The sequence below is a fragment of the Paramormyrops kingsleyae genome, chromosome 10 (assembly GCF_048594095.1).
Source record: "Paramormyrops kingsleyae isolate MSU_618 chromosome 10, PKINGS_0.4, whole genome shotgun sequence".
Lineage (NCBI taxonomy): Eukaryota > Metazoa > Chordata > Actinopteri > Osteoglossiformes > Mormyridae > Paramormyrops > Paramormyrops kingsleyae.
This window is the reverse complement of record NC_132806.1, coordinates 25,154,167-25,177,789: the sequence shown is the minus strand read 5'-3', so window position 1 is coordinate 25,177,789 and position 23,623 is coordinate 25,154,167. Positions and strand designations below refer to the sequence as shown.

At 43.0% G+C, this 23,623-nt stretch overlaps 2 protein-coding genes across 2 annotated transcripts; one reads left to right on the top strand and one right to left on the bottom strand.

The window, feature by feature from the left end:
- Nucleotides 1–5: 5 nt before the first annotated feature.
- On the top strand, nt 6–7,604 carry polr1d (RNA polymerase I and III subunit D). Its single transcript, XM_023816393.2, has 5 exons — nt 6–129; nt 2,989–3,086; nt 3,255–3,331; nt 5,936–6,018; nt 6,926–7,604. The coding sequence occupies exons 1-5, from the start codon at nt 88–90 to the stop codon at nt 6,968–6,970; spliced, it is 345 nt and encodes a 114-aa protein (XP_023672161.1). The 5' UTR covers nt 6–87; the 3' UTR covers nt 6,971–7,604.
- A 2,567-nt stretch (nt 7,605–10,171) lies between these two features.
- On the bottom strand, nt 10,172–21,636 carry LOC111846353 (endothelin receptor type B-like). The gene is made up of 8 exons (XM_023816461.2): nt 21,429–21,636; nt 15,965–16,392; nt 14,501–14,613; nt 14,116–14,320; nt 13,483–13,632; nt 12,198–12,331; nt 11,905–12,013; nt 10,172–11,802 (listed from the first exon to the last, which is right to left on the bottom strand). The coding sequence occupies exons 2-8, from the start codon at nt 16,352–16,354 to the stop codon at nt 11,653–11,655; spliced, it is 1,251 nt and encodes a 416-aa protein (XP_023672229.2). The 5' UTR covers nt 16,355–16,392; nt 21,429–21,636; the 3' UTR covers nt 10,172–11,652.
- Nucleotides 21,637–23,623: the final 1,987 nt, after the last annotated feature.

The window sequence follows — 23,623 nt, the reverse complement described above, 5'->3', positions numbered from 1 at the left end:
AGAAACTTCTGACAATCTAACCATGTGACAGAACCAAGATTGTGCCATACGTCATAATCTGGCGACTGAAAGGCATACAGGCTAGTAATGGCTGGTGTAGAAGAGGGGAATAAACCGGTGTTGGAAATGGTAAGTTTAACTTTAAAGACTTTAATGTGCATATGACAAAAGATGAAAAGTAAGGCCAGCGCCAGTTCATTCTGGAAATACGTAATTTAACGCAGTGACATTGACACTATGCTGGAGGATATCCACGTGTCTCCTCTGCACGATTAACTACCTACCTGATGATAGCGCTTTCATCTTAATTTAATTTAACACGAAGTTTAAATTTCCTTCGAAATATTACCGTATTCACAGTAAAGACGGACGATCCTACAAATTATTAAATCGCGAATTACAGATATTTGATTATTAATTGATGCCCAGGTAGTATTATCATTCAGTGTAAAATATTACTTCCACTTTAAAAGTCTGTTAAACTTAGTAAGCTAACAGTGAATATAGCACACTGCGACGTAGCTCAAATTTAAGATGCTGTGGGATTTATGTTTCACGAAAGCGTTGGAATCCTCCGAGAGCAATGTAATGTGTGGCAGTACACGCAAGCTTCCGCTTGGGGGCAGTGAAGAGCCGAGCATCTCATTATACTTGCATGTTCGGAGGTAGAAAAGAACCTGTATCTTATCACGCTATTGAGAAATAAGCCGTAAATTCTAGGTTATGCTAATTGACGTACGATTCATATTTTGAAAGACGTCATGTCATACGTTTTTCTCTTTCAATTGACTTTATTTTGAAAGTATTCAATATAATAGATATAATACTCATCACACTTTTTCTGTGTGTTACTCCTGGAGTTCTGTGAAGCTTCCAGCAGAGCATGTATTCAATGTCGATGAAGCGACCCCTTTTTCACTCTGACTGAAGGATTGTCTCGAAAATAACATTTGCAACATTTATTCTGTGTAGGATTTTGTTTATTATTCTGTGTAATTTCGATTTGCATCAGATTTTCTACAGGAAACCATGAGAAAATGAAAATGCATTACAGCATGGCAATCATGAATTAACATTGCTTGATGCTTGGACTATTGTACATTTAAAGTTTTCAATTACAGAATTTACATTTCAATTACAGAATTTATTTTGCTGTACCAGTTATTTAATCTCCCCCCCCCCTTTTTATTTCTTTGCCCAAGAACAATATTGAACACACCCGTGAAATGTGGTGAATGCAGTAAGAATATAGTAGGTTGTTTTTCCTCTAATGTAACTAAAGGAAATAAATCCAGAGCTTAGTGGTGTAACTTTAAATTAAATACAGGCGAATACATTTAGTGTCTCCTTCTGATATTGAGGAAGTTCCCTGGAGACAGATATCAGCGCTGCCTTTGCAACAGCCTAAAAGGACCTTTGCTGGCTTGATGGTTTTCCTCTGCATTTCCTTTTTGACAGACATAATCAGATTTTAAAGATCATAATTATTTCCATTGAAAGCATGCTTGACCGATGCACACCTCGATACTTTAATTTAGGCTTCCTGTCCCTGTATTTACAGTTCAAACCGCCGGCCTCCCCCAGCCGGCCAGCATTTTCCCACCGACTTTCTCTGCGCCCTCATACTCCTGCTATGATCTCTTCCTTCCCCTGTCCCTCCCTTCCTGCCTCCCATGCAGTCATACGAATCGGTCCATCCTGCCGGCGTCGTCGGCAGGCATCTGAGACCTGGCTGAGCTTTGGGGTCTGCGATCCGGTCGTGGCCCCGGAGACACCCCCCCCCCCCCCCCGCAGCTTTTTATCGGGGCTGGCGTCAGAACCGCTGATTGTTCCTGCGTCAGAGGGGCCTCCACCCCAGCTGACATCCTTTTCCGGGGTCCAGCCGACCTTCCTTTCGCTCCCTTTGTTTTTGCCTGTGACACCCGCATGGACCCAGACTCCACTTAAGTCCTTCGTAATGTAGCTGATAGGATATGTACTCCCCAGTGTCTACCGTGGTTCTCTTTGAACCAGTGATTATCCAGTTGTTTCCCGGTTCATGGTTTCAAAGCAGGCTCAGCGGGTGGCACTGAGGCCTTGTTCCTCCAGCAGTCTGAAAACATCTGGGTTGGTGGTGTTGATGTCTTGGGTAAATCCACCTTGTGATAGACCAGCATCTGTCCAAGGTGTCCCTGCTCACTGTGACTGGAAAAGCGGTTATGGGAGATGGAAGGGTGGATGGTGTCAAAGCTCAAAGCGGTCAGCTGATCCTTGGCCAAGGCCCTCAACCCTGTTTGCTCCCGGGACTGAGTGACCCTGCTTTCTCAACTTTGTGTCGCTTTGGATACAAATATCTGCTACATAATCACACTTTTCCACTGGCACCGAGAACCAAGCCATATCGCGAACTGACGGTTTTCCACCGTAAATTATGCAAGCCGTACCTGCACTGACTTGGCCCTGCTTACTAGCATCGGGCTGGTCGCGGTGCCACCATTTGATTGGTCGAAATGCAAGGACATACCGCTGATCTGCGCGATCAGCTGAAGGAAGAAAGGAGCATATTCTGCATATTATTCATTATTAGTAATATTACGCATTGCAATTCCTGATAACTTGGAACTTAAAAATGTCCATCCTCTTACTTAAAAAAGCACTATATATCAGCTGAATGGAATGGATTCGTAAGGCAAATTTGCGCAAGCAAATGCTAATTCCGCTAGTGTTTGATAATAACATTAAAGAGCGATTCTCACAGACGGCCTAACAGAAATCCTGATGCACAGCAAATAATCATCACTGTCACTCTCCAAACCCGGTACCACCTTTGCCAAGCTGATCCTTCTGCAGTGTAATAGCTAAATGATCTGGACCTGTGCCATAAGTCTCTTCTCTGTACGGGTCGCGTACGGCTTGGTTCCTGCATGCCAGTGGAAAAGCGCCGTAAGTAAATGTAAAAGTGTGTTGCCACCCCTGGCTGAATGTCCCCCCCCCGTCTTTTCCTCACAGGTGCAGGCGGAGGGGGCCGATGAGGGCTGCATCACCTTCGTGCTGCACGAGGAGGACCACACTCTAGGGAACTCGTTGAGATATTTGGTCATGAAGAAGTGAGTGATCATTGCAGCCACACCCACTGATGGGCAGCCATTTTGCTCTGCCGTATTGCTGGTGTGGCTGGGTGACTTTCCTCTGATTACATCCTTTATGTTTGTTGCTTTAAAAATCATGATGATTCCAAACATGGGGGACCGTTTTAACTTCCTCTCTCTGCCCAGCCCCGACATAGAGTTCTGCGGGTACAGCATCACGCATCCGTCGGAGAGCAAGATCAACTTCCGCATCCAGACGCGAGGTGAGACGGTGTTGGCGTTGGGCTCTCATGCCCCTCCCTGGTTGTTTTTAGGAACCAACACCTGAGAATCCTTTAGCAGCCCTGGCTGCCGTATCAGAAAGACTGTGTCGACGTCTTTGTAGACGCCATTTTGCCCTGCAGAGTCACTCGTGGTGGGTTTCGATTTGAGCGCTTGGGCTCCTGCACACGGCCAAACGCCCCGTGGGGTGAATTATGGTCTGGCAGCTGCTGCATGCTGACAGAGGGGGTTTCAGATAGTGCTGTCCTCCCCAAGGCTATAACAAAAATTCATTTAAGGCATCGCTTGTCTGAATGCGCTGTTGTCCGTTGTCACGCTCTCTTAGTAAAGATTTTTTTTTTCCCCTCTTCGTTCTGTCACCTCGGGTACCCTCCGGTAGTTCTTTTGCCAAGAAAACTATTTTTAACAAATTGTGGTTTTAATGTATATTTTGGGGCGCGGTGCCAGAAAACCATGGAGAAAAAGGTCCTCGTGGTCCTTAATTAAATTGGTGTAACAGAATGAAAGAGCAGCGTGGCCCTCCGGGCCGATCTGCACAGAGGCGCTTTGAGGATTTGGCCACGCCGGGGGTGTCCACGGGCGGAGCCGGGTGTCAAGGGACGAGACGTAAAAAAGGGCTGATCTCATGATGGTGCTCTCTGTCGGGCCAACTTTATGTGGTGGCGGAAGCAAGCGGGCTTATCAGAGTAATTAGATTAGTGGGGGGGGGGCACTCAGAATCGAGAGTACTATTCAACAGGTCTGGACCTGCACCCCCACTAATCACTCCCTGCCCCTCCCCCCCACTCTGGCGCCTGGAAGGGTTGACGGCAGAAACAGTCTGAAATCTTTGGTACCCAAAACAAACAAGCTGATTGAAGTCTACTATCGAACCCCCCCCCCCCCCCAAAGATTCATTACTGAAAAGCAGCCAGCTGGGAGGGACTTTGGAGTGAATCTGTCAACACTTTATTCTGGAGCAGGGGAGGATGCTTCTGTTCTACGTCGTGCCCTGGCCCACCTGCACCACAGCGCCCCCTGGGGGTGGCTGCTCTCGCCTTCAGTCCTGTACTCTGCTTGTCAGTGACTGTGAATCACTCCAAATCCCAAAGGTCCTGGTTTTCCTGCTCTGGGACCTTGCAGTGAGATTCTTGGGCTGGAAATATTCAGTAATTTCTCCATATCAATAATCACGTTTTAAAAGTGTTTGGAATACAACTGGCTACACTGTAAACTGCTCCTTATGAGGGGATTTTATTTATTTTCTTTTCTCAAGCTTGGTAGATGTTTCAATGCGATATGGCTGAAGGTCTAAGCCCATGATGGAGAAATTTGCTGGCCTTCAGTCATTCTCTAGGTGCTCAGGGGGTGGGTGCTTAGAGTACCGTGTTCGAACCGGCAGCCGAAAGCGAAGCGCACCTTCATGTATAGCTCAGTTAGCTTGCGTCTCACTCATGTCGGGCTCTGCAAAGCTTCTCCATACCGTAGAGGCTGAAGGCTTCATCTGAATCGCTCGGCAACCTTGACTCTCTGCCTTGCAGAATTGTAGCCGGATGCTGTTTTCCGAGCTGATAAGTCATTTAGGCGCGAGGGCCCTGCCCGTTTCCCGTAAGCGCTCTTTTCCGTAAGAACCGTGTCTCCGTGACCCTTGTTATCCTTTTCGGGGTTCTGGCTCACCGTGTGAGTGACTCTCCCTGTTCGCCCGTGTGCCCCAGATCTCCTGACCTCACAGCCACCAGATGCACACAAAGAACCTCCTAATGCAGACCATAAGCAATATTTAATTTAAATAAAATATTAATAACTATCCTGTAAATTGGGTAAAAGGTTAGCAGGTGCTAAACAGATAAATAGAAATAGCTGGGTTTTATTTCTTTATCTTCCCTTTTCCCTGTTTTTGAATTATTGTGTACAAATGACGTAGGTATGTATTACGCCTTAAAGTGCCTTGCGATAACTCTGTTGTGAAAAGCACTATATAAAAATAAATTGAATTGAATTTAAATAACATCCAAAGAAATTGGAGAGTGATGTACATAGGAGGAATCCTTTAGAAGACGCATCACTCCGTTAGCTCAGGAAAATCTGTTAGTCTTTCTGGTTGGATGGGATGCCGTCGGAAAGGAGCTGATAGTTTTTCAAAATGTCATTTTTATCTCTTGCGTAATTATAAATACTTTCCTGTATTAATGGAAAGTTTTTTTTACTTGTCACTACGTCTGGCCAAATTTTCTGGTCTTAAAAATTTCTGACTACACTATAAACTGAAGTAGCCGTGAGTCTTCCTAAAAATGGCGTGAGTACGTCAAACAACTCGTGTTTCTTATAGCGCTTGGAGGACATTCCGGCAGATCAGCAGGTCGCGGTCCTCGAGGTTCTCAGCTCACCTTGAACGTGGCCCCCTACGGGTCACGTGAGGTATATACAAGGAACATTGTTCCACGCTGCCACTTAGCATGAATGCTTGGATTGTTTTATTTAATATGGGTTATTATTTATTATAGAAGATCCGACAATATTGAGTCATTTAAGGGAACAGCAGCAGTGTCCATGCAGTTTGTATGCTCAGGTTCTGGGTGAATCTGTGTTTTTCTCTTGCTCCTCAGGGGGTGTTCCAGCAGTGGAACCCTTTAGAAAGGGCCTGAATGACCTCACCGACGTCTGCCAGCACGTTCTCAACACATTCCAGGTGAGCTGCCCCCCCCCGTTACCTTTAGCCACTTTTTGGTGCCCCCCCACCCAGTCTCCGTCCCCCTACATGTTTCCTTTTATGATCCCCCCCCCCCCCCCCACACACACCCGTCGGTTTCCTTCCTCACTCACCCCCTGACACTGTGAGGCCCCAAACAGCCCCCAGGATTTGCCCTGTCCCACCCGACTCCTGTGCGTTTAACCTGCCCCACCCTCTGCGCCGTCAGCAATGGGCGATGAGACAAGCGTCAGCCGAGGTTCAGAATAACCGAGATTAATGAGGGCGGCCCTTCGTCTTCTCATCTCTCGAGAAGATCAAACGGCCATTTTCCTCGAAGGCTTAGCTACCGAAGCACGCCGTGGGACTGCCGCTTTGACACGGGGACACGGGACTGTCAAATGGGGCACGGCAGTGCAGCCGCAGTGCTAAGATCTAGAATAAGTGTCACATGGGTGGAACTTCTTTATAGATGGTACAAATGACTATGAGCAGAACAGATGAGCGGGTGGTGAACCTGGTACATTTGCCAGGAAAACGAAACATAGATGTTTCCCTGAAGCAGTGAAGGGTTGCTCCGCCCCACCGCCCCGTCTTAGCAGGAAGATGGATTGTTGCAGACAGTTCCCAGATACAAGCTGATTGGAAGCAGATGTGGATGATGTAGCTTCCACAGAGGGTCCTGCTGTCTGCCAGCTTACTGTCACCAAGCTGCTTTATGTGTCCGACGGGCGACATCACCGTGTATTTCCAGGTTCTCGGGGCATGTTAATATCTAAACACATAACCACACAGGAAGTTCATGATCCTTAAGTGTTCTGGGTTCCAGGTCCTCGCCTAACGACCTTGAGTCACTACCCCTGCATGAGTAAGTAACTTAAAATGTGGTTTTATGGTGGATTTCCAGGCCCGAGTGAAGGATTTCAAGGGCCAGTCAGAGGCCATGGACTGAGGGGGATCAGGATCGACTCTGGCTGTGAAGAGGCAAGACGGAGTGAAACCAAAATTATTTATTTGTCCCACTTCCAGGATTTGGACTGTTTCTGGCTTAATTTTGACTAAAAATGCCCCAAAATCTGGTAATAATAATAATAAATGGGAACAGCCTCTTGTTTAACCTTGTTAAAGGTCAGAGTTGTGGCTTTTTGGATTGAGTCAGGTCTGACTTCTGCGTGTGATGGTGGAAAATGTAAACTATGCTTCAAACCCTCAACATGACGTGAAAGGAACCATGTAATCAAGGAAAAGGTTGTAAACCATTTGCAGGATATCAGGGTGAAGCTTGTAACTGGCAGAAAATGACTCATTCTACTTAAAGCAGACCATGACCATTGTTTTGCTCTTCTGGCTTCATGTTTATCAGAGGCTGAGCTTTGAGTTCAGTTTGGGTTGGTGGTTAATTCACTGCTCCACCCAGAAACATCTGCCCTGAAGCCTCCTGCCTCGTACCCTCCTGTCCATCGGGTTGGAAGTGTGGTGGCACATTCTGTCTGGAGGAGAAGTCCTTTCGTCATAGGAATGTTGTGTGCCTGTATTATGTTGCCTTATTTGTTCTTTCAAAATATAGATTTTTTTTCATATTGAAACATGTGTGCTGTCTTTATTCCAAGCATTTCTCATCCTACTTCTGGAAGAACCTTTGTGTTTCCTGGTTTTATTTCAGCTGGACTGAAATTGTGTTGTTTGACTGATTTAGTCATTTAGTCTGCCAGTGCACTTAGGCGTAGGAGACTTGGATCTTAAGACTGTAAAGCTGTCCTGGCTTGAAGGTCACTTAACCCCATTGAATTCTAGTCCTTCACAGGGTGATCAAGCTCGCACAAACATCCACACACACGCCCACCCCTTTCATATAATCATCATGCCTGATGCAGTTGCAGTCAGTTATTTAATCTCAGTAGCAATTTAGTAAGTGACTGAATTATTAAATACCATCGCTGTTGCTTTTATGTTTGCTTGGATGGTATTTTTTTCCAAAATAACTCACAGGTCAGTCTTGGGGGGGGGGGGAAAAGGCATAGAAAGCAATTAATACACGCACACACAAATCTTTTAAAGGAAGCAATTTTTTGAGTATAATTGGGATATAGTCTGGATCCGAGGACTGAAATATATTCTGACAAGAATTTCTTTTTTTTATTATTATTTTTTTAAATATTGTGGAGGTTTGATGGCAAGGGTACATGTGGTCAAAAAAGATGGGATTTTAATTTGTTCATACCTGAAATTGTGAGATTGTCTGATGTCACACAGCCTTGATGGAATTTTCGGAAACATGGCATTTTTGGTGTCTAGGTAGTCTTACATATTTTTAGTATGTTTTTTTGGTTCTCTCAGGTCCTTCACTTGTAGGTTAAGGATCAGTGATGTTGAACTGAAAACTTAATGGAGCATGTTTGGAGTCCAACCAGGTATCTGTAACAGCAGATGTGTTGATACTTTTGTGAGGCATGAATACATTTAAAGGACTGTTTTACTGCTTTTTGAGATGTTTAGCTTATGCACAGATGCGCCCATAATACCTTACTGTAAATCATCTGATATTTTTTGAGGTCAGTTGGCTGAGTTTCAGAAGACATCCAAAATGTAGAAGTTCTGCATCTTTGACGCCATATCTCTACTATACCAAGTTGTCTAATTTCAAACACTGACCAGCCTGTGGGAGGAGAAGTTAAGAGGAGAAGAGAAGTAGCAGAGCAGAGGACTGTTCCACGAAACAGGATTTCTTGCTTAGCTGGATAACTTGTCGGATTTAAGGTAGTCTTGGCTAAATGTAAGGGAATGAAAATAAAGTCCATTTTGCCCAGACTACCTTAAATCCAAGTAGTTATCTAGCTAAGCAAGAAATCCTTCTTCTTGGAATACCCCCCAGGAAAGCTGGAAATGAAACCTCTACCTTGGGTGAAGCTATGTTGTTGACGTCGGGCAAACATGCAACACAGCACAATGGAACTCTGCATTGTCCATTCCTCAGCCCATTCAGTTAGCTTTTCCCCTTAACAGTATTTTTGGGGCCATGCATGAGACTTAATTAAATTAGTCATGGGGGGGGGGGGTGGAGTTCAAATGGTGCATTGTCTGAGAGGCTCATTTGAGGGCAAAAGAAGGACCATGAGGTTCTTTATTCTGATCAATAGGCCTTCTGTAGGTCGACACAGGGCTCCATGGTCACAGCTGCAGGGTCCTTGCAGCCTGTACGCATTTTTTGTTGTTTATTATTAAAAATGATATACATTGCATTGACATGATCTTTGTATATGTTCATTGTCATTATTCATTCATCATTTGTTGATTGATTTGCCGGTTCCTGTTCTGCCATCGCTATGGTTTGTTTTTTTGGAGAACGTTCATTAGTCATCGGCGCTCTGCATTTGGGATACTTAAATATTTGCTTGTGCTGAATACAACCTTAGTCCTAAGTTAGCTTTCTGTTCCTATCTCTTATGTTAGACGGGTTGGTGCCGACCCGTGTCTTATACCAGCCGTAAAATACCCTCAGAACAATTATTTATCATCCAATTTGTTTCTTACCTCTTGATTACCTTGTTAGGCTTCCTTATTCATGAAAAGATTGGTTTTAATATTTTTGGTGTGGCTTTCTGGACCTTTCTTTTGACAGCATGCCTCTCGTTTTCAATAAAAAATAATGGTAAATACACCTCAGGTGAATTATATAAATAAACTGAATTGGTCTTGTCTTGCCTTACATGTATGGGCATGCCTTGCCTAGTAAAAAAAAAAAAATTTTTTTAATTTATTTTGTTTAAATAGAGATTCCTGACAAAGTCAAAAAGCCTTGATGCAGTACACAAATCTATGTGGTGCTTTTATGCATTTTAAACTTGGGTCAGTGCCGACCCTAACATGATAGCCAGGTTACAGCTCACTCTCGGTACAGGTCAGCTAAATGTAGATTAGATGTAGCCTGCTAGCCTTCGCCTGGTCAGCTGCAAGGCTTTCCCAGAACAGTGAAGGCGTGAAAACCTCGTATTTGAGTTGGCTTGATTCAATCGGGTTCCCATTGCTTGGTGAATCTGGACGGAGCGTCTCTGCTCCGTGTCTGTGAGAGTGCTTCGCTGACTTTCTTTAACACGTTTGGAATGTTGATTTTTTTTCCACACAGCCACGCCAAGAGTAAATCTGAGACACAAAATGATAAAATAGCATTTATTTGCTCTATTGGCCAACAACTAGGTACAGTATAAAAAGCTTTGCTTATATTCAAAACTTGTTTTTAGAACAGACACACGGTGTTAACCCTTCACACAACAATGAAATGCTAAGCTTGTGAACATAGTTTTACATAACATAAAATCTGGAAGGGCATTTAGACAAAATTTAATCATATAGCTGGCAGTGATATCTCACATGAAAGTACAGACGTATGTACAGACATATAGGTATATCTTTATAAATGTTTATATATATATTTTTTCAGCAAATCACATCGTTTTATATTTAATGTCTCCTTAGAAATTCAATAAAAAAAAATTTGTACCATTGCAATAGATGAAATACTTGATTGAGAAAAGTGATATTTAATATGTACATATGTACAGTAGATCTTCATTGAACAAACCTAAATGAAAACATTAGGAGTTCAGGATTTCGTTCAGATTAAGTGGAATATACTGGCATAAAGATTCAAACACATTTTTGGATATATTTTAATTTGCAAATGCTATTAATAAACAATTACTCATGGAGCTTGAGAGGTTTGCGTGTTTTCTGTGTCAGACTCCCTCAGTCCGCCATGAAAATTCTAGAAAATAAACAGACTCTCAGCCACAATCATCGGTGCTTAATACATTACTGCTTCAGTTCCAGATGTTGGGGCTGAAGTTGCCTGATAATTGTAAATAAATAAAATCCATACTGTTCAGAATGTGAGCCAACATAATACAGATACGAAACATTCTTATCATGAAAGGTCATTTTCGTTGGGGAAGGCATCAGCTTTGATCTGTATACCCACAGCATTATGGTTAAAGTCAACTAATTCAAATTCTGAAACAAAAAAATATATATAGTGGCGGCTAGTTGGTAGAAGATCTTCTCCTGAACTATGTCTTCTTGTCTTTGGTGTCATTTTCCAATGAACTATTCAACAAAGATACATTTGTTTAGAAGTATATATCAATACGGTATGTACATAAGAAACTCTGTAATACTGAAATTCAAATAAAGTTGTCCATTCATAAAAATGGCTAAAGCTTATATTTCTCCCATGGAGGTGATGTCACAGTGTTCCAGGTTCACCTTGGGCCTGCTGTCCGCAGACTTGCACAGGCCCAGCCAGTGTGCTCTTCTGCAATCATCTTCTGCTTAAACACAGTCATGCTCTAAGTGTCTTTGTTGGAGACACACTAGGTTTTCCGTATGTGTGTGTAAATCTTCTTTAAGGTGTCGCAAGGAAACAATGTCTCTGGGTAGAGAGATGCAGACTGTAGATGCATTTATTTGCTGCTTGGATTGGTGGTTCCAGTTATTCACATTTGTCCCCCTGTCCCCTTCAGTGTGGCTGTGACACAGCAGAAGCCCTCGTGTCTAGCAGTGTTTAGACTGGGCTGGCATGGATTTTGCTGTTTGACCATCTTCCCACTTTCTGTCCCAGTCAGCCCAGGTGCTTTGTTCTTAGGAGGAGCTGTACTTCTGACTAGACCGAGAACTGGTCCGATCCAGGCCGTGCTCGTGGCAGTATCCCTTCCAGCGCACGCCCATAATCCTTTCGTCTGTGGATGAGATGTTTCTTGATGGTCTCTGGCACCAACAGCACAGGCAAGACTGGGTGGGAGGTAAAAGACATTTCAGAAGATGCCAAAGCCTCAAACAGATATTTGTCTCCGTCTTTCAGTACCACTAAGAAAGTCTCTCTCTCGGCCTTACCTGGAAGCAATTTTTAAACTTCTGGCTCACAAAGTATAGTGCCACAGGATTGATACAAGAATTTAGGGAAGCCATGTTGATACCGATGTAATCCATCACCAGCAGGAAACTGGTTGGGAAGAAGATAAATTCAGACAGAAGTGGAGACCAGAAGGTCAGCATTGCAGTTTGAGTTGCACGAGATTGTAGAAGAATTTCCTGATTCTATCAGGTCTTGAAGCAGACTTTGCACAAATTCTTGAGGGTATGACGTAGAATGGTCCTTCATGGGACATAAGAAGAAGTGCTCTTACCTTAGGAGTTCACATCGGTTCGGGTCATTCTGGTTGTAGACTGTCTTTTTTAGGATTCGGCTGAGGTGGAGAGGGAGCCAGCACAGGGCGAAGATCACCACAAGGCAGAATACGGTTTTGGCCACCTCTCGACGCTAGAGAAGAATTAAGTGAAGTCAATATCAGGGTTCATCTCAATGGGCTTTTGGTGGAATCTGGCTTCTTCTGATCTTTCTCCGCTACTGTCCAGCCTAACTATGAGAGGCTAAATCGATTTGCCGGGGATCAATTCTCAGCTTTCACTAAATACCAACTTCATAAAATCGGATGCACTTCAACGATGATGTATAGAGAGAGGAAGCGTGTTTTCTTCTTTGCATCCCAGTGAACACAGATGCTGAACTGGCACCTCGTCAAAGACCACAAGAAGGAATCCAGCTTGTGGTCAAAGCCAGCATGTTTTTCTTTGGCTCAGACTGAGTTTCCAACTATTTTTGTTTTGAATTTGTGTGATATTTATTTTGTGTGTGATTCCCATATTTGTAGCTGCTGTCTCTACACATGTAGTTTGTTTTTCTCAGTTGTCACTTGAATAATTTAGGTCAAAGTGCCCGCAAGGAACAAGGCTCTGGCAAGGTTTTAAGAAGGATTTCTTAAGCCATGGCTAAAATTACAGTTTAAGATGGTCCCCCGTAATGGAGCTAAATGAAACATAATGGAGGCCAGTTGCCCCGGGATAGCTGGCGAAGGATTTAAAGATTGATTATGGTTAATTAAGACAACAGCCTTTTAAGGATTTTGAACAGCTATGCCGCTAAGCTACGTAACCAAAAGTAAACTGGAAAATTTGACCACAGAGTTCTTGTTTGGAACAATGTCTAATGTAGCTTCAGTCCTTCACTGTTAGTGAAAACACCAGGCCTCTGACCTTACATTTACAAGTATTCAGCATATGCTGTTGTTCAAAATAACATACAAGTGAGGAAAGCTTTGGGGTCAGAGAGTCGCGTCAGCCAGCATCTCGGAGATAAGGGCCCAACAGTCCTTTAATTACTCAGCCAGCCTTAAGCTTCAAACCCACAACCTCCCAGACACAGATCCCGCTAACTGGCTCTTTCAATGGCTCTCGTTCAAACCCCCCGCCCATTTGCAACATTGTCTACATAAGACGTTTTTATGTTTAAATTCCACAAGTGGGCCGTCTGCTGTAAATCTAAAAACCACCCAAGACTTACAGAGTTCCCTGAAGTCTTGTAGCTAGTGACACTGAGTCGGTCTTCCCTTTTCCTGGCAACGGGATCAGTACCTGCTTCATGTGGTCGTTGAGGGCTATGCGCATTCCCTTCTTGCGGCTGAGCATTTCGCAGGACATCAGGGTGTAGAAGACTCCCGTGCAGGCCAGGGGAAGGCAGAAGTAGAAGCCAAAGAGCCACCAGTCCTTCACATCCTGGTAGAACTGCAGAGAGAAGGAGACCATGTCAGGTCTCGCTGCCTGCGACTCGAGTTCAGTGGTACTCAGGGTTTGTGGTTCAGTTGCTATGACTTGTGGGTGTAATTACATCAGACATCTTGAATTGGTGACAAATCAGTAAAACTGCATCAGCCCTCTGTTCCGGGCTGGTCAAAGCATCGCATGTCTCTGCCAGTTTGAGATGTTGAAATGTTAAATAGAACAAGGGGGTTTTGTTTCTAAGCTTGTTGTTATGTTTCTTTTTAATGTCCTTCTTCACGCAGCATGTAATCTTTTATGAAGCAAATTAGGACTAGATCACACATAGTAAAGCTATGTCAGCTGTCTTTGTACTCTGTGTTTTGACGGACGGGTCCCCTGTCGAAACTTAATTGCTGCTGGTAAAATACGAAGTTCATTGGGCTTTGGGTAAGTGCTACAAAGCTAAATGTATACAGGTACTTAGATAAGGGCATATGGAGCCCGTACCTTCATGAAGGGTGTGCTCTGCTGCGGATGCAGAAGGCATACACGCAGCTTGGTCCCGCGGTAGGGCATCTCCATCATGTCAAAGGCCAGCACTTCCGGCACAGCTAAGACAACCGCCACCACCCAGATCAGTGTCACCTCCACTGCCTTCCACAACGGGATGCCGATGCCCTTCACCCGGCTCCAGGATGTCACTGCGTGGTATCTGTGGGCAGGCAGGCCAACAGTGGCTTGGTCATCACGCTCCTTGGCTCGACTTTCAGGTTGGGATATTTTCAGTGAGTGAAGACAGAAATTCAAGTACACATCTGTCGCACTATGATAAGATACGCTAGACATGCTAAGAGTACACCCAAACCCACAGGTGACATTTTATCACACTCACCGGTCAATGCTGAGGGCACACAAGCTGAGCACAGTAATGCCTACAGAAGCCTTCTGGACAAATGGCATGAGTTTGCAGACGTGCACCCCGAATGGCCAGTCTTCAGCAAGCAGCTAGGGACAGAAGGAGCGAGATCACATCACGGGCATCAGTCATTTGCACTTAAACTTTCTAATCTTGACATAGTAACCTGTACAAATACTGCTGGTATGCATGAAATGCGATATTTTTTTCTTATTCAACAGTACAATGCATATTTGTTTCTAACTAGATGGGGATTCACTGTCATGTTTCACAAAATGGTGCTATTGCGTTTTTTAAAGTGCTAATGAGGAGTTTGTCTGCTTTAACAAGCAAATGCACTCAATATGTAATATATCATGTGTACTGAAAAGAAATGAGGTCAAGTGGAATACCCCATGTTGCAAGCCGAATGCCTTCAAGGTTCATAGTATTTCTGTCAAATTCCAAATGTCTAATGGAGCGCATAGAAACAATACAATACATCTGCTTCCTTGGTTTCTGGGATAAGCTTAAATCAATGTTGTTTTATATCCTTTGTATTTTCTGCTTTTATTTTTCTTGCTTTCCGTATTAATTAAGGGCAGCGAGCTAGTGATTAAAAGATGATTCTGAATTTAGGGGTTAGTGGGGTTATTGTGGCTCTTAAGAATCAGCCTTCTTTGGTTGCCTGACTACGCCTGTCCCATGATGAGGGTGGAGCACCCAACCAGAGATTAGGAAAAACAACCAAGGGAGGATGCAGTCTTTGATCTCTGAAAGACAAACTACCTTTCTAGTAAGTATTCTTAAGCAAGAAGATCAAGACAGGATGTGGACCTACTACCCAATTTAAATTCTTGTTGTCAAGTCTGGACTCAATGCAGTTACTCATTTTATCTTCAGCTCCTTTCCAAAGTCAGACTTGTCACCCTAAGGTCAAATGTGCTTCCCAGTAACATTTCAGTGACCAAACTCAACACATGTATTTAATTCTATCCATCCATCCATCCATCCATTCATTTTTCAAAACCACTTGTCCTATTCAGGGTCATAGAGCCCATGGACACAAGGCAGGAAACAACCCAGGATGGGGCACCAACCCACCACAGGACAGACTCACACAATTTGGTAACTCCAATTAATCTCAGCATATTTTTGGACTGCGGGGGGCAAACTGGAGTACCTGGAGGTAACCCCACAACAACACAGTGAGAACATGCAAACTCCACACACATGGAACCCCCCGGCAGAGACTAGAAACCAGGCCCCACCTTTTTAATTCCCTCTAAACCAGGAAAATTGTGTTTACCTGGATGATCCAGGTTTTGGCATTCAAGACTGACAAGGCGTGGTGAGGTTGTGTGGTTGAGAGCTTTTCATATGTAGGATCAAGATTTGGCACCTATGTAACGACATACAATAGCTGCCCCTAAAGGGGCTTTGAGAAGGAGCTGGTTTTACCTTAAAGACATTGACAGGAATGGCGATGAGGATGTAGAGCAGGTCCCCTAGGGCCAGGCTGGCAATGAGCACATTGGGCCCGTTCCGCATGCACTTGTTCTTGTAGATAATGCGCAGCAGGGTCGAGTTCCCAATGATGCCCACCACGAAGATCAGACAGGACACCACTGTGTTGATGTACTTGAAGGCGTGCTTGATCTCAGTTTGCTTGACACACATTGGTGGATAGGGGGCCCGGGGAGAGGCGGGCCTCGCCGCTGGAACTTCAGACTGGGAAGCGTTGCTCGGGGCAACGGGAGCCTCCATTAAGGTGCTCGCCGTGATGCCATTGGCGAACTGCGCAGCCCCTGTCCCGGCCACCAGGAGGCAGAGGAGCACGGCGATTTTCATTCTCTGACGGGGTGACGGAGGAGCCGCTTCAGACTGACCTGTGGGGCGGAAGATTTTTACAGGTACATAATCAGAGGGAACCAACTCCTGTACTCTCAAGAATACTACTTTAATTCTTAAAGCAGTATCAAATTATAAGACGGGGAAGTTTCTTTGATCAAACCTCTGTGCTACGCCAATATCAATGTTATGTGATTCACATGATAAATGGTTTTGTCCAGGAAACTTAGAATTAGAATTTTATATTACATAATCATACTGAGACATAACATATAGACCTCGATCACACACAATATGCCTGGCAGTATAGTAGTTTTTATAATATATTGTTTAGGGAAAAATTACAAAAAACGTTGTACATGCACAGTAGAGTATGATAAAGAACAGAACCACGATCATTCAAAACCGCGTAAGATGCAGACTCACTATATAATTGCATTACTGCGGTTTATGGAGTTGGTACTGAATGCATCATTGGATCAGTAATATGGCACTTACTGCCCCTCAGTATCTCACTAATTGCCTGCGGGGGTATTTAAAGTTCAGTGTGAAGAGTCCCTTCATCCCACCCCCCGCCCCCCCGCCAAACAAATGCTGCTCTGCCCCCAGCAGTACTCCTCTTCATGGCCTGCTCCCATGAGGGCAGTCATGAGACAGACATTGTTTGCCAGGAGTTGTTTTCAGGCTGTAGGGGGCACCGCCGGTCACGTTGGCTGGTCCTACTCCGCAGCCTTGGGCTGTATCAATGGGACAATTGACCCCGATGAAACATCTGCAGGCAGCGTTTAGACTGGTGGCAAAATGACTAAACGCAAGAGACAACGGGTGTAACGGCACGCATGATTATTTTTCTGTCCATTAAGCCCCAAGAAAGTCTGTGAAACCACTGTGATCGTATCACAGAAGACCAAAGACCAGCATCTAAAGACATCATACACGTCTTCACGAATCGGAGGGGAAAACACAATCTACTAATAGATCTTGTGCATTTAAGCTCTATCCATCACCGCTGATTCTGGAAAACTCTCAGCTCTCCCACGCTCCACTTCCACAGCTAGTTCTGCTCCTCAAGGGCGGTTGAGTTCATGATTCGTTACATGCGGTGTTGACACCAGCCATCTTCACTTTCCTCTCCCCTTTTCTCCAGGGAGAATTTCAGACTGTGACCCCTTGCTAGAGGGAAGCAGCCATCAACAAGCTAATGTCTCATGCACCTGTGGCTGACAAGGTCAGCCAGAAAGACTCTTTAATGGCCCCCGGGGCTCTGGATGTACTCTGACATTGGCAATAGACACAGGCTTGTGGATGAGGGGGGTCACAACCTCAACTAAATGCGATAGCTTGTCTCGGCAGAAGACAGGCTCCCTGGAGACACAGACACGCTGGAGTCTCAGGCACCATGGGGACGTACGACGATTCCACACAGACCATGCAAGGCTGGTCAGGTATGACATCACTGATTGGAGCATTAGGCACTTTGACAGTAGCCCCAGGACAAAATCCAGCTTTCTTGAAAGTCTACTATTGTTTTAGCAGCTCCAGTATCGATAGGAAAGGCTCTTATCTACTGCTGAGAAGCCCTCATACAAAACAACTTCTTTCAAAGGAAGTTCAACTCTATGGCAGTTCACATTGGCCTGGCTCTTCTGAGTCTACTCTGGATGTAGTCACACAAGAATGTTTTACTAATGAGATTTAATAGACAACTCACTATCCTGGGTCTAACTGAACTAAAGGCAGCTATAATTTATCACAACATAGTAGTGCTCTTGAAGATATTCATTGTAAGAATGAAGAGGAAGTCTTTATTGTCCCATTTGAGTAATACACACCTCCATGCATAATGTTTTCTAGAATGAAAACTCTAGAGTTTTTTTCTTCACTATCCAAACTGCTGACATTGAGATTAGCTTTGACTCCATAACTCCACAGTCGATCTGCCTTATCTGCTCGAGTTTGACGCGGCTTCTTCTCGCACGTGGTCCGTGTCCGCATTTGATAAGGCTGATATTGAACGCAGATGTTTCCCCGTGTGAAAAACAAGCAGCTTGCATTTGTTTGGATTAGTGGTGTCAGGAGAAGGTATGACCCAAAGGAAGGGCTTGTTTGTGGGTGAGAGGGAGGTGCAGGGTGGCTGAAAACAAGGGTAATGCCTGGATAAGCCTCGGCAGAAATCCATACAATTAAAGAGGAAAAAACTAATCTAAGGATTAAACTAAGAGAAACACATTGTTTTTCCTCTGTATTACACCATATATGGGCATACATCTGGGTCTGTGCTCCATATAAAAGTGTTTGAACAATTCACCTACCAAAGGAAAATACCAAACAACAGAATCCAGTGTTATTACCAGTGATTCTACTATGGCAGAAGGTAGTCAGGTCTCAGCAGGTCTGGCCTTATGAATCAGGCTTTTTAATGGTTCAGTTTCTCTCTGACCTACATATGTCTGTGTATCAGGTCAGGTGTAGTCACATGTGGCTCTGTGGGTTAGGCCCATGATCAGTAGGTTGTTGGTTCAAATCTCATGGTTGGCAGATGAATTTCACCATCGACTGCGTAAGCAAAAGCCTTAACCACAACTGCTCCAGGGGCTGGCTGGCCCTGCTTTCTCAGTTGCACGTTACTTTGGAAAAAAGAAAAATGAATACAATGTAGCCTGCAATCCACTAGCATCTTCAAGATTTCGCGTTCAGTCCTTCTGCACGTTAAGGCCGTAACCTTGTGCAATATTCATCGCTCTCAGACGCTGCTCAGAGTCTCAGCTTTGAATGTTGTATAATAACTGGGAGATGCCTTACTGGCAAAGGAATACGGCAGCGGAAAGCGGCCAATGAGAATCATTAGTCTTTTATTAGCATGACCGTCACCGCTCTGACGTGTGAGTGGCGCTATATGGTAGGCATATGGTAGGCATACAGCACACTTAGAGACAAACAAAGTTGTGTTTAGTCCATATGACTACGTGTCTTCAAATTTGTTCTATCTGAAACTTCAGTTCCAGAGCATCAGTTGTCAAAAATGAGAGTGCAGAAGCAAACTGGAACAGCAGTGATTCCACTTCAACTGCCGGCAGTTATTTAGTGAAGTACTGGAATGCTGTCAGCCTGTTGATTGCATTTCTCCTGTGGGCTATGGCAGTGTCCATTAAGCAAACGTCTGAGGTTTGTGCAACGGGGTTAACGCTGCAAAACATTTTGCAAGAGGTCTGGAAGAACAGCGAAGACCGAAATGGCTTGAATTTGATTAGGCTGCCTTGGACTTAATTTACTGTCACTTTTACTGCGAGACATTTCCATATTTTCAGTATTATGTTATTATTTCGGTTTTTTTTCGGGGTTTGCTAATGTTTAGAGAAGCTGGTAGACTATAAATATGAATTTGGGAAGGCACGCTTCATCTTCAGGGTCATTTAATATTAATCTTGCAAATAAGCGCACCTTAATACCACGTGTCCCCTTATCACAGTAACAACCGCCCGCTTGTTGGTGCATATCTCATAGATGGGTGTTAGTTTAAATTTCTTACACTTTTTCTTCTTTTTTTCTCATAAGATGCATCAGGGGCGCCGTAAGGGGAGGAAAGCTAGGACGATTCCAAGGGCCCCTGAGTGACAGGGGCCCTAAAAAATTAGGAAAATAACTGGATTGGTTTGGACTGGGGGGCCTAATATGATATGCTTTCATGGGGCCCAAAATCTCTAGGAACGCCCCTGAGATGCATAATAATAATATTTTAAAAAATAATAATACAAATATTAACAAACTTTTACCGGACTAAATAAACGTAAAGTCATTTTAGCTACACTGCTGCAATATTAATGGAATTTTCAAGTAGCAAATGCTCACAGCGACCAATTTATCACATTATTTCATAATAAAAAGTAATATTATGTTACAACGAATGCTTATGTATGGTTTCTTTATGGAATGCATCAAATGCAATTACATGCCATATTGTGTAACCCTTTAACAATTTTGGGTCGGTGTTATAATTACTTATAAACCGTTTGAAATGCGCAGAAAACACATGCCAAACCAAGATTAAATATATACACGACGAAAAATCGAAAATAACCAGTTATTGGGTATACTAAGTATAGGTACTAATTCGGTGATAAAATAGGCCTATGTGCTGCGGAATAAATGCTTTTGTTTTGCATTATGTGCCTGCAACTAATTTTAAAAATGTGCTTTATTAATATAACCCTCAGTTTGCGGTTCGTTCTCTTCCGGTATTTTAAGTTTCATTGGCAAGTGTCGGTTACTCAGTTTTGCAAATGTTCTCTGCAGTTTTACTATATTCTCTGCAGTGTGCGAACTGATTGTTTGCCTTCATTATTTTTCACATTGTTGATGTCAATTATACACGGCAGAGGATTGAATTTCGAAGCCCTTTATCAGATTTCGATCTATAGGTGTTTTAATTTATCAAGTTCAAAGATCTTTAACGGTGTGAGGGATTTAAGAGGATAATTTATTTTACGAAAGTCTAATATCATCCAAGGCAATAATAAGTTTACAATCAGTATTAACGAAGTGCTGCCATGTAATATTAAGATTCCCAAGTCTCACACATATTAGAATCTGGCTCTGAGTTGCGAAGTCAGACTTGCCCAGTTCACCTTCGCCCGGAGACGAAGTATGAGATATGAATAAATTAGATAAGTCCATAAAGGAATTAAAACATGTTACATGGAACTAAATTAAATTTAGCAATATGCGTCATGCGCAAAATGACTACAGCTAAATAACTTTTAAGGAAATCAAATTTTGTACTTAAAAATCTTCTAATGCGTATTTAGTCATGCAAAGTTTCATACCATGAAGTCCGCTTTGCATTGTAATTTTGCTGCCTACGGTCACTTTCGACCCTATTACAAGATGAGTTCTATTCAAATCTATGTTGCTTCACCTTAAATATATTTTTAAATAATAACATTACCGAGGCTGTATTGATTTATTGCCTTTTTTCTAGAATAATGCACTGAATAAACACGTTAAAGATATTAACGTTGGCAGTATTGATAAGCCAATACTCCGAGCAGCGTTTGGGTGAAAATGAATAACTTACCTTGGTTTCTATAATGTACTTTTGTCGTTTGTCCTTTGGGGACCACTAAACAGTTATTCCAGTCTAGTATTCCTCTGAGCTTTCCAGACACTGGGCATTGTAAAATCTGTACATTCCTATGTTTGTTTAAGTTACTCCGCGCACAGCTGGATGCCCGTCGGACGGGCGGTGCTGCAGTCTCCGCTCCGGATCTTCCCACTGCCCCTTAGCTGCGCTCTCCTGCTTTATAAACGCCGCGTCTCTGCGTTCCCTCGGGATTTCTACGCGGCGGGCCAATGAGCTTTCATCAATCTTTAAATCACTATAATGTCGCGTTTGCAGAAGAGCTTTTTTTTGATATATTTGATTTTTTAAAATACATATAAATATACTTTGACAGTATTAAAATATACCATTGAATTATATTATCAAGTCAGACTGAATATTCTGGTGGTTCTTCGTACATATTTCCAATAGCTTCGTGACAGCGGTCTGTCAAAATGAAATTCCCAAAGATATACAGCTGCAGTTGGCAAAATGATAACAATTTCATGCCTCATTCAATAATAACAGATGAACAAATAAATGGCCTTACAGTTTTCAGTGTAAATGATATGGTGAATGTGTATATTTGAAAGAAATGTGTACGTTAGTTTATTTGCGAGTTTGCTTGCTTGTTTAACTGGTTGATTGCAAGGACATATTACCAGTATTCTCTGCGATAATTAGCAAATGGCTGTATGGATATTTAAAGTATTGGCGTAGTAAATTGCATTAAAGGGGATTTTTCTGAGATCACCACTGGGTTTCAATGAACATATTTGCAGAATAAAGCCATATTAACCACAATTTCATTGGTTGCGTGTAAAAGAGCCCAAACCATTACAAATGATGCTTTCCAGTCACAATGGTAATTCAGGTAATTCACATCCTGTCATACTGCCTTATATGATTCATTTAGCAGTTATATAGACATATAAAGAAGCCTCACAGAAAGAGATCATTCTTTTTAAGAAAACACAAGCTATCATGCATGCTGAGCCGTTGCCCACATCCCAGAGTGCAAATTAGGCAGAATGTTCTTAAGAAAATGTTTGAACCCTGAAAAAGGGGTTTGCTCATCTCTCTGGTCCCCGTGGCACTTCATCCCAAAGGTCTCTTTAGCAAAAACACGTCAGTGATCCCTCACTGGCAAAAATCCATCATTACACCAAGAGTAACACACTTAACATTATATTTTATAAACATATGTGGTTTAGTTTTTTTTTTTTTTTTTTTTGGGGGGGGGGGGGGGTGCTCTGTACCTCACTGTTGACAGATGTAGTAATATATTATAACACATTGTGTTCTGTAACTCATTATGCTCTCATTATGGCATTAAATGTACTTCCAAGAACTGTTGTACCTCACAGATACAACCAATGGCACATGTCTGATTAGACATTAATATTAGCAGGAGTTCACGTACCACCAGGAGAGATCCACCAATGTACAGTGTGGTGCATCAAATGCATGTGTTTTCAGCAGTGATTTTCACTGCATGCCTTAAAATATGCCAGACTTAACAAACTAAAATGCAAAACAATATCTACATTTGGAGAAATACAGTCATTTGGGGGACGCTGTTTAAGATGTAAATGTAAATGTTTTATTCTTTGGAGATCATTTGTTGCAAAAATCTGAAAACAGAATTATCCAGAATGACAGAGAATGATAGCTTGATATTAAACAAGAGCTATTTAAAGTGAAGTCCCGCTTTTTAAGAGTGCATAATCGGCAGAAGAAATCTAATTTCAATGTAAAATCACCAGAAGTGAATTTCTTCTGAAAAGGAAATTTGTAGTAAATCATTCTATCTATTTTAAAAATGATTTTTTTTTGGCAGCTTGACTGATTGGCTATCCATAAAGAATTGAAGAACATTTGTCATTTTGATTAAGTGTGAGAACTCAAATCGACTAGTTTAACATTTGAGAGTAATCCTGTGTATTCTTCCTTTAGTGCTTTGTAGTTCTATGTATATTCTGTTCCTGTTTGATCGTGTGGTTCCTCTTGTCTAATTTGGGCTTCCTCTGTTTGGCCTGCATTTAACCTTTTTAAACCAGTATTTTCACCGCCGTGTTTTGCAGTGTTTTTCCATCTTTTCTTTTCCTCACAACATTTTTCACTGTCTGATCTGCAGAAATCATGTCCCAGTTAGCGTTTAGCTTAGCTCC

Coding starts and splice junctions, on each gene's coding strand:
- LOC111846353 (XM_023816461.2), bottom strand. CDS start 16,354: ATGAAAATCGCCGTGCTCCTCTGCCTCCTGGTGGCCGGGACAGGGGCT. Junction 14,614..15,964: donor TTCCTGTCAATGTCTTTAAG/GTAAAACCAGCT, acceptor TTCTGTCCCTAG/CTGCTTGCTGAAGACTGGCC. Junction 13,633..14,115: donor AGAGCACACCCTTCATGAAG/GTACGGGCTCCA, acceptor TTCTCTCTGCAG/TTCTACCAGGATGTGAAGGA.
- polr1d (XM_023816393.2), top strand. CDS start 88: ATGGCTGGTGTAGAAGAGGGGAATAAACCGGTGTTGGAAATG. Junction 3,087..3,254: donor AGATATTTGGTCATGAAGAA/GTGAGTGATCAT, acceptor CTCTCTGCCCAG/CCCCGACATAGAGTTCTGCG. Junction 3,332..5,935: donor CTTCCGCATCCAGACGCGAG/GTGAGACGGTGT, acceptor CTTGCTCCTCAG/GGGGTGTTCCAGCAGTGGAA.